The 17,777-nt window shown below is 44.0% G+C and overlaps 1 protein-coding gene across 2 annotated transcripts; it reads right to left on the bottom strand.

Annotated features, from left to right (window-relative positions):
- Positions 1 to 942: 942 nt before the first annotated feature.
- On the bottom strand, positions 943 to 2,137 carry LOC132833804 (actin-like). Of its 2 annotated transcripts, XM_060852388.1 has the most exons (2): positions 1,536 to 2,137; positions 943 to 1,349 (listed from the first exon to the last, which is right to left on the bottom strand). In XM_060852388.1, exons 1-2 carry the CDS (start codon positions 2,135 to 2,137, stop codon positions 1,022 to 1,024), a joined length of 930 nt encoding a protein of 309 aa, XP_060708371.1. In that variant the 3' UTR covers positions 943 to 1,021. The 2 variants fall into 2 exon arrangements, with proteins under 2 accessions (XP_060708371.1, XP_060708370.1); XM_060852387.1 differs by having other exon boundaries at positions 943 to 2,137.
- Positions 2,138 to 17,777: the final 15,640 nt, after the last annotated feature.

Here is a 17,777-nt window from a genome sequence, read left to right on the forward strand (position 1 = left end):
CTGACCTCTCCGCCCCCACTCCCACTCCGGACTATCACCCTCACCTTGACCTCCTTCCACCTATTGCATTTCCAACGCCCCTCCCCCAAGTCCCTCCTCCCTACCTTTGATCTTAGCCTGCTGGACACACTTTCCACATTCCTGAAGAAGGGCTCATGCCCGAAACGTCGACTCTACTGTTCCTTGGATGCTGCCTGACCTGCTGCGCTTTTCCAGCAATACATTTTCAGCTCTGATCTCCAGCATCTGCAGTCCTCACTTTCTCGTATCTGTATATATATATCTGTTTTTCAATTCAATGTTACATTTTTGTTCTAATTTATAAATATAAAACCAAAGCATATTTATAATTTAGCAAGCAGAGAATTACTTTTAGATGAGATTCCCTACAGTGTGGAAACAGGCCCTTCAGCCCAACACCAACCCTCTGAAGAGTAACCCACCCAGACCCATTTCCCTCTGACTGATGCACCTAACACTATGTGCAATTTAGCATGGCCAATTCACCTGACCTGCACATCTTTGTGACTGTGGGAGAACGTGCAAACTCCACACAGCCAGTCGCCCGAGACTGGAACTGAACCCGGAACCCTAACACGGTGAGGTAGCAGTGCTAACCACTGAGCCACCGTGCCATTAGAAAAATCCGCTCCGGGACATAGGTTTTAACGCTTGGATTTGTGAGATTGAAGTATTACATTGTAACCAGTGGTGAATGTTTGCAAACAGGTTTATAGTAAGTGTAAATGTGGACACGGATTCATAATGTGAAGCAGAAATGTCACAGAAAAGACAACAGCAGGAAGTAACATTTCGTACACAAGGAATGCACATGGATATACACTTTTTAATAACTCATAAATATATGGATATCTACCAGCAGTTGAAGTCAGAGCAACCCACAACCAAAGCTACTCAGAAACATGAGTTCCATTCGTTTATTTTCATTTAACATTAAGAACCCACGGCCGACTAAAGTATCTGCAAAATTTAGCGTTAGTTGTTATTCTTACAGGAATTCCTAGAAACATTTTCTGTGAACCACACAAGACCCCATCTCCAAGTACTCGCAAGCAGTGATCCACATTTCTTGAAAGGACGTCAAGCAGGTTAGGATGGAAGCCCCAATCCAAACGGAATATTTCCTCTCCGGAGGGGCGATGACTTTGACCGGCACTCCAGTGGGAGCCAGCAACTGCAGTTCTTTCAACAGCCTTTCGTCCAGGCCTGGGAAAAGCGTGGAGCCTCCGGACAGCAGCACGTTTGAGTGCAGATACTTCCTCAGGTCGATGTCACATTTCAAGATACTCTTGAAGACCAGCCTGTGAACACCAGGGCACTCGAAGCCCACGCTGGCTGGGGAGAACAGGATCTCCGGAGCTCGGAAAAGCTGGCTTTGGATCTGGATGACATTTCCATCAGGCAGCTTGTATTCCTTCTGCACGTCTTCGCGTTTCTTCTTGATCTCCAGCTGTGGATCGACCGCGACGTAGCACAGTTTCTCCTTGATGTCCTTCACGATCTCCCTCTCTGCAGAGGAGATGAAGGTATGGCCTACCTCCATCAGAATCCTGACAAAGTACTGGGTGATGTCCCTGCCGGCCAGGTCGAACCTGTAGACGGCGTGCGGGAGGCAGTAGCCTTCATAGATGGGTACGGTGTGGGTCACTCCATCGCCACTATCCATGACGAGGCCGGTGGTCCTCCCTGAAGCGTACAGAGCAAGGACAGCCTGCACCGCCACATACATTGCAGGCACTTTGAAACTTTCAAACATCATCTCGGTCATGATCTCCCGGTTGTGTAAAGGGTTCAGGGGGGCTTCAGTCAACAGCACCGGCCTTTCGTGCGACTTCAGGCGCAGTTCACAGTCATACACATGTTTCCAGATCTTCTCCATGTCCTCCCAGCACACCACTATGCCATGTTTAATTGGGTATTTCAAACTCAAGATCCCCCTCTTGACTTGGGCTTCTTCCCCAACGTAATACTCCTTGTGCCCAGCACCCAGCATGGTCGCCTTGGCCTTGGGACGTCCTACGATGGATGTAATCACCGAACTCGGGGCATTGTCCCCGGCTAGCCCGGCCTTGCAGAGACCCGAGCCGTTGTCAATGATCACAGCGGCGTTGTCCATGCTTTTCTGTGCCGTGTAGGCTCCTGGCGAGTCTGGGCGAGGGTCGGTGTCACTTGGAGGGAGCGGACGAGATTGCAGGAGTTCTGTCTCGGTGAAGTCACAGAGCGAGGCCGTGCTCTTTCTTTCTATGAGTCAACAGGAGGGGTCGTAGCCTGGAGTCTCGCAGTTGGCCTGCCCTCCGGACTCATTGTTACGCAAGGGAGGATGCACTGGCCACGCAAGGTGACAATTCATAGCGCTGGAGACTGAGCAGGACCTCAAATCAGAGACAAACAACAGCAAATACAGCTGGAAACTGGAGGTAAACCACACGATAACGGAGAACAAAGCAATACTAAAGACAGGAGATGGTGTCTTTCCAGAAGAGAAGGCAGAGAATGGTGATTAATTCACATCATCATTAGGGCAGGAGGAAGTGACTGAATGCATGGAGCTTCGCTACACACTCAATAATATCCTGGCTGATGTGCTGGGAGCCTGAACTCTATTTTTCTGCCTGATCCTCCACTTCCATGTCAATCAAAAATCTGACAGCTTTGAATATATTCAATGAACTGGGCTGAAGCATTTCCAAACATTAAGGACCCACTGGGAGAAGGAATTTATCATCAACTCTCTTAAATTGGACACTCTATACTTTTAAACTATGAGTCACAGTCTTCGATTGTGCAGAGAAGAAACATTCAGCAACTATCCTGTCAAGCCCCCTATGAATCTCGAAAACTATTGTTCATTCTTCTATACTTCAGAGATTTGGAGATGCCGGTGTTGGACTGGGGTGTACAAAGTGAAAGATCACACAACACCAGGTTATATTCCAACAGGTTTAATTGGAAGCACACTAGCTTTCGGAAGCTAGTGTGCTTCCAATTAAACCTGTTGGACTATAACTGGTGTTGTGTGATTTTTAACTCAGAAATCAGTGTGATGAACATTCTCTGAGTTGCTTTTAATGCATGTATTTTCCTCAATGTAAGGAGATCAAAATTGGGTTCAGTGCTTCAGGTGAAATCTTATTAATGTCACATACAGTTGAAGCAACACTTCTCTACTTTTATACTCCATTCTTCTTGAAATAAAGGCCAATGTTCATTTTTTCCTTTCTAAATACTTGTGATTTCTGCACTCTAATTTGTTTTTGTGATTCATGTATACAGTTACTCAGATCCTATCACTGCATACTACAGTCTGTCTTCATTGAAAAATGTTTTGTTTTCCATATTATTCAAAGTGGACAACCTCATATTTTTCCAGATTATACTTAAACTGCAAATTTTGTTTTTTTTTTGTCCAAATACATAGTTCATTCATATTCATTTGGCAACTCTTTCTATCTTCTCCATGGCTTACCTTTGTACCTATCCTGGGACCTCAACAAATTTGGCCATGTCAATGTTGGTTTCTTCATCTAAGTCATGAATCTAGACCACAAATAGTTATAGTGGCATAGAGATGTACAGCATGGAAACAGACCCTTTGGTCCAACCTGTCCATGCTGACCAGATATCCCAGCTCAATCTAGTCCCGCCTGCCAGCACCAGGCCCATCCTTCCTATTCATATACCTATCCAAATGCCTCTTAAATGTTGTAATTGTACCAGCCTCCACCACATCCTCTGGCAGCTCATTCCATACACGTACCACTCTCTGCGTGAAAAAGTTGCCCATTAGGTCTCTTTTATATCTTTCCCCTCTCACCCTAAACCTATGCCCTCTAGTTCTGAACTCCCCGACCCCAGGGAAAAGACTTTGTCTATTTATTCTATCCATGCCCCTCATAATTTTGTAAACCTCTATAAGTCACCCCTCAGCCTCTGACGCTCCAGGGAAAACAGCCCAAGCCTCTCCCTGTAGCTCAGATCCTTCAACCGGGGCAACATTCTTGTAAATCTTTTCTGAACCCTTTCAAGTTTCACAACATCTTTCCCATAGGAAGGAGACCAGAATTGCATGCAGTATTCCAACAGTGGCCTAACCAACGTCCTGTACAGCCGCAACATGACTTCCCAACTCCTGTACTCAGTACTCTGACCAATAAAGGAAAGCATACCAAATGCCTTCTTCACTATCCTATCTACCTGTGACTCCACTTTCATGAAGCTATGAACCTGCACTCCAAGGTCTCTCTGTTCAGAAACACTCCCTAGGACCTTACCATTAAGTGTATAAGTCCTGCTAAGACTTGCTTTCCCAAAATGCAGCACCTCGCAGTTATCTGAATTAAACTCCATCTGCCACATATCAGCCCATTGGCCCATCTGGTCCAGATCCTGTTGTTATCTGAGGTAACCCTCTTCGCTGTCCACTACACCTCCAATTTTGGTGTCATCTGCAAACTTACTAACTGTACCTCTTATGTTCGCATCCAAATCATTTATGTAAATGACAAAAAGTAGAGGGCCCAGCACCGATCCTTGTGGCACTCCACTGGTCACAGGCCTCCAGTCTGTAAAACAATCCTCCACCGCCACCCTCTGTCTTCTACCTTTGAGCCAGTCTGTATCCAAATGGCTAGTTCTCCCTGTATTCCATGAGATATAACCTTGCTAATCAGTCTCCCATGGGGAACCTTGTCGAACGCCTTACTGAAGTCCATATAGATCACATCTACTGCTCTGCCATCATCAATCTTCTTTGTTACTTCTTCAAAAATCTCAATCGAGTTTGTGAGACATGATTTCCCATGCACAAAGCCCTGTTGACTATCCCGAATCAGTCCTTGCCTTTCCAAATACATGTATATCCTGTCCCTCAGGATTCCCTCCAGCAACTTGCCCACCACCGAAATCAGGCTCACCGGTCTATAGTTCCCTGGCTTGTCTTTACCGCCCTTCTTAAACAGTGGCACCATGTTTGCCAACCTCCAGTCTTTCGACACCTCACCTGTGACTACCGATGATACAAATATCTCAGCAAGTGGCCCAGCAATCACTTCTCTAGCTTCCCAGAGTTCTCGGGTACACCTGATTAGGTCCTGGGGATTTATCCACCTTTAACAGTTTCAAGACATCCAGCACTTCCTCCTTTGTAATCCGGACATTTTGCAAGATGTCACCATCTATTTCCCTACATTCTATATCTGCCATATCCTTTTCCACAGTAAATACTGATGCAAAATATTCATTTACAATCTCCCCCATTTTCTGTGGCTCCACACAAAGGCCGCCTTGCTGATCTTTAGGGGGCACTATTCTCTCCATAGTTACCCTTTTGTCCTTAATATATTTGTAAAAATCCTTTGGATTCTCCTTAATTCTATTTGCCAAAGCTATCTCATGTCCCCGTGTTGCCCTTCTGATTTCCCTGTTAAGTATACTCCTACTTTCTTTATACTCTTCTAAGGATTCACTCGATCTATCCTGTCTATACCTGACATATGTTTCCTTCTTTTTCTTAATCAAACCCTCAATTTCTTTAGTCATCCAGCATTCCCTATACCTACCAGCCTTCCTTTTCACTCTGACAGGAATATACTTTCTCTGGATTCTTGTTATCTCATTTCTGAAGGCTTCCCATTTTCTAGCCGTCCCTTTACCTGCGAACATCTGCTTCCAATCTGCTTTCGAAAGTTCTTCGAGTAAAAAATGAGGTCTGCAGATGCTGGAGATCACAGCTGCAAATGTGTTGCTGGTCAAAGCACAGCAGGCCAGGCAGCATCTCAGGAACAGAGAATTCGACGTTTCGGGCAAAAGCCCTTCATCAGGAATAAAGGCAGAGAGCCTGAAGGGTGGAGAGATAAGCTAGAGAGGCTGGGGATGGGGAGAAAGTAGCATAAAGTCCAATAGGTGAGTGGGGGAGGGGATGAAGGTGATAGTAAAAAATGAGGTCTGCAGATGCTGGAGATCACAGCTGCAAATGTGTTGCTGGTCAAAGCACAGCAGGCCAGGCAGCATCTCAGGAATAGAGAATTCGACGTTTCGAGCATAAGCCCTTCATCAGGAATAAGAGAGAGTAGCCAAGCAGGCTAAGATAAAAGGTAGGGAGGAGGGACTAGGGGGAGGGGTGATGGAGGTGGGATAGGTGGAAGGAGGTCAAGGTGAGGGTGATAGGCCGGAGTGGGGTGGGGGCGGAGAGGTCAGGAAGAGGATTGCAGGTTAGAAGGGTGGTGCTGAGTTGAGGGAACCGACTGAGACAAGGTGGGGGGAGGGGAAATGAGGAAACTGGAGAAATCTGAATTCATACCTTGTGGTTGGAGGGTTCCCAGGCGGAAGATGAGGCGCTCCTCCTCCAGCCGTCGTGTTGTTATGTTCCGCCGGTGGAGGAGTCCAAGGACCTGCATGTCCTCGGTGGAGTGGGAGGGAGAGTTAAAGTGTTGAGCCACGGGGTGATTGGGTTGGTTGGTTCGGGCGGCCCGGAGGTGTTCTCTGAAGCGTTCCGCAAGTAAGCGGCCTGTCTCACCAATATAGAGGAGGCCACATTGGGTGCAGCGGATGCAATAGATGATGTGTGTGGAGGTACAGGTGAACTTGTGGCGGATATGGAAGGATCCCTTGGGGCCTTGGAGGGAAGTGAGTGTGGAGGTGTGGGCGCAAGTTTTACATTTCCTGCGGTTGCAGGGGAAGGTGCCGGGGGTGGAGGTTGGGTTGGTGGGGGGTGTGGATCTGACGAGGGAGTCACGAAGGGAGTGGTCCTTGCGGAACGCTGATAGGGGAGGGGAGGGAAATATATCCTTGGTGGTGGGGTCCGTTTGGAGGTGGCGGAAATGGCGGCGGATGATACGTTGTATGCGGAGGTTGGTGGGGTGGTAGGTGAGAACCAGTGGGGTTCTGTCTTGGTGGCGGTTGGAGGAGCGGGGCTCAAGGGTGGAGGAGCGGGAAGTGGAGGAGATGCGGTGGAGGGCATCGTCGATCACGTCTGGGGGGAATCTGCGGTCCTTGAAGAAGGAGGCCATCTGGGCTGTGCGGTGTTGGAATTGGTCCTCCTGGGAGCAGATGCGGCGGAGACGAAGGAATTGGGTATATGGGATGGCGTTTTTACAGGGGGCAGGGTGGGAGGAGGTGTAGTCCAGGTAGCTGTGGGAGTCAGTCGGTTTATAATAGATGTCTGTGTTGAGTCGGTCGCCCGAGATAGAAATGGAAAGGTCTAGGAAGGGGAGGGAGGAGTCTGAGACAGTCCAGGTGAATTTCAGGTCGGGATGGAAGGTGTTGGTAAAGTTGATGAACTGTTCAACCTCCTCGTGGGAGCACGAGGCAGCGCCGATACAATCATCGATGTAGCGGAGGAAACGGTGGGGGGTGGTGCCAGTGTAGTTGCGGAAGATGGACTGTTCCACATATCCTACGAAGAGGCACGCATAGCTGGGGCCCATGCGGGTGCCCATGGCAACTCCTTTAGTTTGGAGGAAGTGGGAGGATTGAAAAGAGAAGTTATTCAGGGTGAGGACCAGTTCAGTCAGTCGAAGGAGGGTGTCAGTGGAAGGGTACTGGTTGGTGCGGCGGGAAAGGAAGAAGCGGAGGGCTTTGAGTCCTTCGTGATGGGGGATGGAGGTGTACAGGGACTGGATGTCCATAGTGAAAATAAGGCGTTGGGGACCGGGGAATTTACAGCTGTGATCTCCAGCATCTGCAGACCTCATTTTTTGCTATCACCTTCATCCCCTCCCCCACTCACCTATTGGACTTTATGCTACTTTCTCCCCATCCCCAGCCTCTCTAGCTTATCTCTCCACCCTTCAGGCTCTCTGCCTTTATTCCTGATGAAGGGCTTTTGCCCGAAACGTCGAATTCTCTGTTCCTGAGATGCTGCCTGGCCTGCTGTGCTTTGACCAGCAACACATTTGCAGCTTTCGAAAGTTCTTGCCTAATACCGTCAAAATTGGCCTTTCTCCAATTTAGAACTTCAACTTTTACATCTGGTCTATCCTTTTCCATCACTATTTTAAAATGAATAGAATTATGGTCGCTGGCCCCAAAGTGTTCCCCCACTGACACCTCAGTCACCTGTCCTGCCTTATTTCCCAAGAGTAGGTCAAGTTTTGCACCTTCTCTAGTAGGTACATCCACATACTGAATCAGAACATTGTCTTGTATACACTTAAGAAATTCCTCTCCATCTAAATCTTTAACACTATGGCAGTCCCAGTCGATTTTTGGAAAGTTAAAATCCCCTACCATAACTACCCTATTATTCTTACAGAGAGCTGAGATCTTCTTACAAGTTTGTTTCTCAATTTCCCTCTGACTATTGGGGGGTCTATAATACAATCCCAATAAGGTGATCATCCCTTTCTTATTTCTCAGTTCCACCCAAATAACTTCCCTGGATGTATTTCCAGGAATATCCTCCCTCAGCACAGCTGTAATGCTATCCCTTATCAAAAATGCCACTCCCCTCCTCTCTTGCCTCCCTTTCTATCCTTCCTGTAGCATTTGTATCCTGGAACATTCAGCTGCCAGTCCTGCCCATCCCTGAGCCATGTTTCCGTAATTGCTATGATATTTCAGTCCCATGTTCCTAACCATGTCCTGAGTTCATCTGCCTTCCCTGTTAGGCCCCTTGCATTGAAATAAATTTATTAGTCCTACCTTGTCCCTGTCTGCCCTGACTGTTTGGCTCACTTCTGTTCTCAGCTGTACCCGTCTCAGATTGATCTCTTTCCTCACTATCTCCCTGGGTACCCCCCCCAACACACACACACACACACACACACACACACACACTCTACTAGTTTAAATCCTCCCAAGCAGTTCTCACAAATTTCCCTGCCAGTATATTAGTCCCCTTCCAATTTAGGTGCAACCCGTCCTTCTTGTACAGGTCACTTCTACCCCAAAAGAGATTCCAATGACCCAAGAATGTGAATCCTTCTCCCATACACCAGCTCCTCAGCTATGCATTCATCTGCTCTATCCTCTTATTCCTGCCCCCACTAACTCGTAGCACTGGGAGTAATCCAGATATTACTACCCTTGAGGACCTCCTTTTTAAATTTCTGCCTAACTCTCTGTAATCTCCCTTCTGAGTCTCAACCTTTTCCCTTCCAATGTTGTTGGTTCCAATGTGGAAATGCAAAGAGGCCCCAGTGAGATTAAAGACATAGCGTTCTGGCATTCCACAAGTAGCAGTTTACCATGCTGAATGTGACCTACTTACTATGACTCTTTCAGCTGTTTGTTAGTAAGTCCTCTACCTCAGCTAATATATAATTCTCAAAACAGCAATCTCTTATATTTGGCAGTTGCTTTTTATCTGGAACTTTATGAAGTGCCCTTTGGTAATTGAAATACTAGCTTTCCTTTATCGACTCTGCTTTACGTCTCCTAATAATTCTAATATATTTATTAAGCACGCTTTTCCTTTCACAAAACCATGTTGACTCTGTCTGATTAAATTATAGTTTTCTAAATTTCCTGATACCAACTCGGTCATAATGTATTCTGTCATTTTCGAATGGCAGATGTTAGTCTAAATGGTCTATAGTTTCCTGTTTTCTATTTTCATCTTTCTCTGCTTTTTAACTATGGTTAGCTCCAGGATAGACTATTTTGGAGTCTCTGGATTTCAGCAAACATTACCTTTTTAAAAATCATAGCAAATAATCACGATATGCTGGTTAAGATTTCAACACTACCAGTTTTGATATTGGAAGAAATGTTGTTTTTCCAGGAAGATCATACCACACAAAGTGCATCAGTGTAGTAGAATATAGTGTTACAACTGCTGAGAAGGAGCAGAGAGAGAGATCAGAATTACCATTTGAGAGATCCATTCAAAAGTCTGATAACAGTGGAGAAGAAGCTGCTCTTGAATCTGTTCATGATTTGGAGATGCTGGTGTTGGACTGGGGTGTACAAAGTTAAAAATCACACAACACCAGGTTATAGTTCAACAGGTTTAATTGGAAGCACACTAGCTTTCGGAGTGACGCTCCTTCATCGTTCTGAAAGCGAGTGTGCTTCCAATTAAACCTGTTGGACTTTAACCTGGTGTTGTGTGATTTTTAATTTTGAATCTGTTCATATGTGTATTCAAACCTTTATATCTTCTGCCTGATGGAAGAGGTTGAAAGAGATTAAAACTGGTTGGGAAGTTCTTTGATTATATTGGTTGCTTTCCTAATGCAGCAGGAGGTGTAGATGGAGTCAAGGGATGGGAGGTTGGTTTTCATGATGGATTTGGCTGTGTCCTCAACTTTCGATAGTTTCTTGTGGTCTTAGGAACAGCAGTTAGGAACATTGTGATGCATCCAAATAGGATGCTTTCTATGGTGCAATTATAAAATTTGGTAAGAGTACTTGCGGACATGCCAAATTTCCTTAGACACCTGAGGAAGTAGAGGTGTTCCTGTGCTTTCTAGACCATTGTGTGGATGCAGGTGGATTAGGACTGATTATTGGTGAATGTGATGCTGTCAACCATCTCCATCTCAGCCTCGTTGATTACAGTCAAGGGTGTGCCCTCCACTCTACGTGCTGAAGTCAATGACCAGCTCCTTCATTTTGCTGTTGTTGATGAAGAGATGTTGTCTTTACACTGTGTTGTTCAGAATTCAATCTCTTTCTAGTACTCCGTCTCATCATTGCTTGAGATCCAACCTACAATGGTGGTGTCGTCAGCAAACTTGCAAATGGAGTTGTGGTGGAATTTGCCACTGAGTATGCAATCTTGCAGGGCAATGGCATTGTGGATTATGGTCGAAGTAGTGTTAACAGTCAACCCCATTGCTATTGGTCTGGAGTCACATGTAGGCCAGACCAGGCAAGGATGGCAGCTTCTTTCCCAAAAGGGCTGGAGTGAATCAGATGGGCTTTTACAAGGTTAATGGTTAATTTCAGATTTTTATGAAATTCAAATTCCACTACCTGCCATGGTAGGATTTGAACCTGGGCCCCCAGATAATTACCTGACTTAACAGTCCAGCGACAACACCACTAGGCCATCACCTATCCCCAAAGTGCACACATCATTACATTCTCAGCTGGAAGCCAGGAGGCCCCGTCAGTATGGAGACTGAATCTTTGATCTTGGCATTATTAGCACTATGCTCTAACCATCTGTATTAACCAATGAAACATACAGCATGATTGCTATGTAAACTGCTGGCACATAGTGCAAGTGTGAGGTTGATGTACACTGACATGTCTGTCCACTTGATTGCTCACCACTGTGACAAGCTGCCTGCCTCTTGCTTTGTGTTAAAAAGCAATGCAAGCTACATAGACTGTCAGCCTGTAACTGAGCACTAAAAACTAAGATAGCAAGGTGACCTGCAGCGAGGTGAGTAGTCTGTAAGTCTGTGTTCATGTCATGGAGTTTTCCCTAACAAAGCAATATGATGTACACAGGAGATGGCAGCCCCAGGTCAATACAAAGTGAGTGAGTGCTAAGAAAGCAATGTAAGATCCATACAATCCACCCTGTGCAGATGGATGAGGTGTGAGTGTCCCTGCATGCAAAGTATATGGGCAGAAATGTGCACGCTATTGGTGCTCCTGCACTACAAAGGAGTGTCGAAGGACTGAAGTGGTGTGTGCCAAGAGCATGCTTGATGATACAGTGAGGATTGTAGTCTGCCAATATTGACTTGTGTGTGTGAGATAGGTCAAGGAGAATGAAGACCATGGAGTAGGCAGATAAGTTATTACAGGAAGCAGTTGGATGATGACTGGGACAATTCGGCAAGCTGTTGTGGCCAGCTATCCACACTGATTTATTTGGCAGGCTATGTAGTTTCGGTGGGAAGGAGAGGACAATTGGAAGTGCTGAAAAAATAAGGTAAATTGTGGCTTTAATGAGATGCAAATGCTTTGAAATAAGGTAATTGCTGCTCAATGGCAAGATTCTGAAGTCAACAGTTCAGACTTGGGAGGGAGATTGCAAAGATTTTTCTTGACATCAATATTCTGATTTTCTTTCATCCTCTCCATGTTTTCTCACCTTTGTTGGCCATACCAACGGGGGATAGGAAAACTCTACTCATGTGTTGGCTGAAAACAGTTAATTTAAGACCATCAAACCATAAGAAATAAGAGTGGAAGTAAGGCCATTCAGCCCATTGAGTCCACTCTGCCATTCAATCATGGCTGATGGACATTTCAATGCCTTTATTCCTGATGAAGGGCTTTTGCCCGAAACGTCGATTTCGCTGCTCGTTGGATGCTGCCTGAACTGCTGTGCTCTTCCAGCACCACTGATTCAGAATTTCAATGCCAATTACCTGCACTCTCCCCGTATTACTTAATTCTTTGCGAGATGAAGAATTTATCGATCTCTGCCTTGAAGACATTTAACGTCCCAGCCTCCACTGCACTCCGTGGCAATGAATTCACCAGGCTCACCACTATCTGGCTGAAGAAATATTTCCTCATTTCTGTTCTAAATAGACCCCCTCTAATTTTGAGGTTGTGCCCATAGGTCCTTATATCCCTGCCTGATGGAAGTAATTTCCCAGCATCCACCCTTTCTAAATCACACATTATCTTGTAAGTTTTTATTAGATCTCCCCTCAATCTCCAGGATCCTCAGCCGTTCATCATATGTTAGGCCTACCATTCCAGGAATCATCCGTGTGAATCTCCGTTGGACACCCTCCAATTCCAGTATGTCCTTCCTGATGTGTAAGGCCCAAAACTGGACACAGTATTCTAAATGAGGCCTAACCAGAGCTTTATAAAGTCTCAGTAGCATCTCACTGCTTTTACATTCTAACCCTCTTGAGATAAATGACAACATTATATTTTCTTTCTTAACCATGGACTTGACCTGCAAGTCAACCTTGAGAAAATCCTGTACTAGCACTCCCAGTTACCTTTGTACTTTGGCTTTTTGATTTTTCTCACCATTTAGAAAATAGTCCTTGCTTGTATTCTTTTTTTCCAAAATGCAAGACCTCTCATTTGCTCACATTGAACTTCATCAGCTGTTTCTTGCACCACTCTTCTAAACTGTCTCAATCTTTCTGTAGCCTCCTCACCTCCTCAGTTTTATTTGCCTGTCCACCTAACTTCGTGTCATCGGCGAACTTCGCCAAAATGCCGCCAGCCCCTTCGTCCAGATCATTAATATGTAAAATGTACAGCTGCGGCCACAACACTAAACCCTGCTGGACACTACTTGTCACTAGCTGCCATTCCTAAAAAGAACCTTTTATCCCAACTCTCTGCCTTCCGACAGACAGTCAACACTCAATCCAGGCCAGTAGCTCACCGTGGGCCCTCTCCTTACTCAGCAGCCTCCCGTGAGCACCTTATCAAAGGCCTTTTGGAAGTCTAGGTAGATAACATCTACTGGGTTTCCCTGGTCTAACCTACTTTGTTACCTCTTCAAAGAATTCTAACAAGTTTGTCAGGCACGACCTCCCCTTACTAAATCCATGCTGACTTATTCTAATCTGACCCTGCACTTCCAAGAATTTAGAAATCTCCATCCTTAACAATGGATTCTAGAATTTTACCAACAACTGAGGTTAGGCTAATCGGCCTATCATTTTCCATGTTTTGTCTTGATCCTTTCTTGAACAAGGGGGTTACAATATCAAAAGTCATCTAGGACTTTCTCTGATTCCAGTGACGTTTGAAGGATCACAACCAATGCTTCTGCTATTTCTTCAGCCACTTCCCTCAGAACTGTAGGATGTAGCCCATCCAGACCAGGAGATGTATCAATGTTTAGACCTTCAAGTCCTTTCTCTATTGTAATGGCTACCATACTCAACTCTGCCCCTTGACTCCCCTTAATTGTTGGGATATTACTCATGTCTTCCACTGTGAAGACTGACACAAAGTATTTATTAAGTTCTTCAGCTATTTCGTTATCTCCCATCACAAGGCTTCCTGCATCAATTTGGAGTGGCCCAATCTCTACTTTTGCCTCTCATTTGTTTTTTATGTATTGAAAGAAACTTTTACTATAATTTCTAATATTACTGGCTAACTTACCTTCATATTTGATCTTCACCTTCCTTATTTCTCTCTTTGTACTCCTCTGTTTGTTTTTGTAGTCGTCCCAATCTTCTGATTTCACAGTGCTCTTGGCCACTTTATAGGCTGTTTCTTTTTCTATGGTACATTTCCGGACTTCCTTTGTTAGCCATAGCTGTGTAATCCACCTCCCTCCCCCACCCTGGATAATCTTTCTTTTCTTTCGGGATGAAGCTCTGGACTGTCTCCTTAATTACACGCAGAAACTCTTGCCATTGTTGCTCTACTGTCTTCCCCACTAGGGTCTGCTTCCAGTCGATTTTTGCCAGTTTCTCTCTCATGCCCCTGTAATTATCTTAATTAAACTATAACACCATTACATCCGATTTTGCCTTCTCTCTTTCAAACTGCAGACTGAACTCTACCATATTATGATCGCTGCCTCCTAAGTGTTGTCTGATTTTAAGTTCTTTTATAAGTTACTGAGCATTAAGTCCAGAACAGCCTGCTGCCTTGTGGGCTCCATCACAAGCTGTTCCAAAAAAACATGCTGTAAGCATTCCATGAATTTCCTTCCTTTGGATCCACCGGCAACATTATTCACCCAATCCGTTCGCATATTGAAGTCTCCCATGATTACTGTCCCCTTACCTTTCTGACATGCCCTATCTATTTCCTGGTACATTTTGTGTCCCTGGTTCTGTGACCACTGCTGGGAGGTCTGTACATAGCTCCCATTATGGTTTTTTTGCCTTTATGGTTCCTCAATTCCACCCATACAGACTCCACATCATCCTGCCCTATGTCATTCAGTGCCACGCATTTAATTTCATTCTTAACCAACAAGGCAACTCCACCCCCTCTGCCCACCTCCCTGTCTTTTCGATAACTTATTACAGGCCACAAAGTTAACCTGGAATCTTCTAGTCAGTGTGAAATGGTCCTATACCAAGTTGAGCTGTTAATGATCAGTACTTCTGAATTTTTAAAATGAATCCTGCAAGTTTTGAACTTCTGTCCATGTTTTCAAATTATTTTGTAGCCTTGTCACCCCACATTCCTATAACCTCCTTCAACCTTATCATATCCTCAAATTTCTCTTCTTCATTTACATTTTGTTTTACTGTATTGAAGTGACTATACCTTCAAATGCCCAGGCCCAAAGTTCCCTAAATTTCTTTCTTTTCCAACCTCTCTCCTATAAGAACCTCTCTCTTTTAGTAAATTACTGGCTACCTTTCCTTTTTAGAATGACATTCCTCGTACATCTGAGGGATAATTTACAACATTAAAGACACTTTGCAAACATAATTTACTGCTGTTGATTAGCTATAACTTCTATTCATTCTCCTCAATGAAATATTGCTTTTTGCTTCCTGGGAACTACATAAAAGTATGCTCCAACTCTGTGTCTGTGCATTTCTACAGAGAGTTTCCTATGTGGAAGAAAGATTTATGTAGCAATCTTGGTGGAAGTTTCAACTGAAGAAAAACATTTTTATTTGATCATTTTAAATTTCATTATCTGGAAAGAATATAAAACATTTATAAGATTTATATTTCCTGTGTTTTTCTTTGCCAGGGCAAGCTCAATAAGGAGATCTAAGCAACTTGTTTCATTGCAAGCCATATTTTCTTCAGCATGCCAGTTCACGCCAACTCATTAGATCAACGTTTAATTGGTCAACTGACCCAAGAGCTTTCACTTTGTGTGAAGCCTGTTTAAAATAGGCGACATTTAGAATTATATTTGGAATAGAGAGTTTGATTGAATTCCATGATTTCTCTCCCCAAAACTTAAAGTCTGTTAGATTCTGGAAAAGTCCCAGAGGATTGGAAAACTGTCACACCTTTGTTTTAAAAGAAGGGAATGAGGCAAAAATAGTTAATTCAAGGACAGTTGGCTTAACATCTGTTATTGGTAAAATGTTCGAGTTTGTTATAAGGAATATAATAGCACAGCATTTGGAAATCAATAATGTGATCAAGCAGAGTCAGTATGGCCTCATGAAGGGAAAATCATGCCTGAAAAATTTACGAAAATTCTTTGAGGAGTTATCAAGTAGGACCGATAAAGGGGAAACAGTGGATATAATATATTTAGATTTCAGAAGGTGTTTTATAAGGTACATGCAATAGGTTACTTAATATGATAAAAACCCATTGTGTTGGACATAGAATATTAGTATGGTAAGCGGATTGGCTAACTAATTATAAGATAGAGAGTTGAGATAGGATGGCGAACTATAACAAGTGGTATGCACAGGGATCAGTGCAAGGGCTACAATTATTTGCAACATATATTAATGACTTGGATGAGGAGAGTGAGTATACTATAGCTAAGTTTATAGATGATGCAAAAATACGTAGGAAGGTAAGTGGTAAGGATGACAGAAAGAATCTGCAGAGAGATTTGACAGATTGGGCAATTGAGCAAAACTTGGCAGATGGAATTTATTTCGGGAAATGTAAAGTTTGGCAGGAAGAGTAGAGGAGCTGAAAATTATTTAAATGGGAAAGATTGCAGAAAGCTACAGAAGGGAGGGATTTGAATGTAATGTTCATAAATCACAAGAAACTGGCATCCACAATAAGCTGCTAATGGAGAAGGCAAATGGAATGTTGGCTTTTATTATAAAGGGAATATAATGTGAAAGTAGGGAGGTTTTACTAAAACTTTACAGTGACTGGTCAAATCACAGCTGCAATGCTATGAACAGTTTTGGTACACTTATCTACAGATACCTAGAAATTGAATACCCAGAAGAGTAATAATAAGGTAAAGAGGTGTTGGATATTGATTATTAATGCTTACATTTAGATTTTAGGTTTTATTTTCACGTGTACTCAAGTACAAGAGTACAGTGAAAAGTGTATAATGTCACCACACATGGCACTATCTTAAGTACCAAGATACCTAGGTACAAGGAAAAGATTGAGTACAAAGTTTAAGAGAAATGAGAGTAAAAAATGTCAACATTGCTGCATAGAATTGTTGAAAAACATCAATAAATAGGTAATAGTTTATAATTAAATCTTTCATAGCTTGAACTAGGAAAATAAAGGAATAAGTTCAAAGTTCAACAGTCTTTGATGATTTTCCTAGTTATCTTGCTCTCCAGGGAGACCTCAGCTATCTGTTCTTGAAACCCCCACTGCAGATATTATAGCTGCTGTTGAAAATACCGTCTCTCTGATCAACGCCCCCACCCCACTGCCCCCCACCCTCACCCAATGCCTTGGGAACATACCCAGGCAGGATCCACTCACAGGACGAGCCGAGACACCACCATGAGCCGCCGAGAGATCAGACTGAGAGCTGCTTATCTGTCTACTGTAGTAAAGTCTGTGCTTTGGTATCCTTGGAGAGGGAGCAAGCAGTGCCCACCAGTCACTTGAGGTTTCTCATGACTGGTAGGCTGGGTATATTATTAACCTTTCCAATAAAATTTTAATTTAAAATTCTCTCAGCTTCTTTGAAATTTTGAATTAAGTTACAGTGCTCCTTATGGGGCTATTCTATTTAAATTTGGTTAGAATCAGTCAAATGTGGTTCACTAAAAGGTAATTATAGAATCTCTGCTTCATGGAAACAGCCACTTGACCCAACAAGTCTACACCGACCCTCTGAAGTGTATCCCACCCAGACCTCTTCTCTTAACTAGTGTACCTAACTTATACATCCCTTAACACTATGGGCAATTTAGTGTGGCCAAATCACCCAACCAGCAAAGTTGCAGGAAACTCACACAGACACAAGGACAATGCACAAAATCCATACA

The sequence above is a fragment of the Hemiscyllium ocellatum genome, chromosome 37 (assembly GCF_020745735.1).
Source record: "Hemiscyllium ocellatum isolate sHemOce1 chromosome 37, sHemOce1.pat.X.cur, whole genome shotgun sequence".
Taxonomy (NCBI): Eukaryota; Metazoa; Chordata; class Chondrichthyes; order Orectolobiformes; family Hemiscylliidae; genus Hemiscyllium; species Hemiscyllium ocellatum.

Excerpts from the sequence above, each read along its gene's own strand:
- LOC132833804 (XM_060852387.1), bottom strand. The coding sequence starts at position 2,137 with ATGGACAACGCCGCTGTGATCATTGACAACGGCTCGGGTCTCTGCAAG.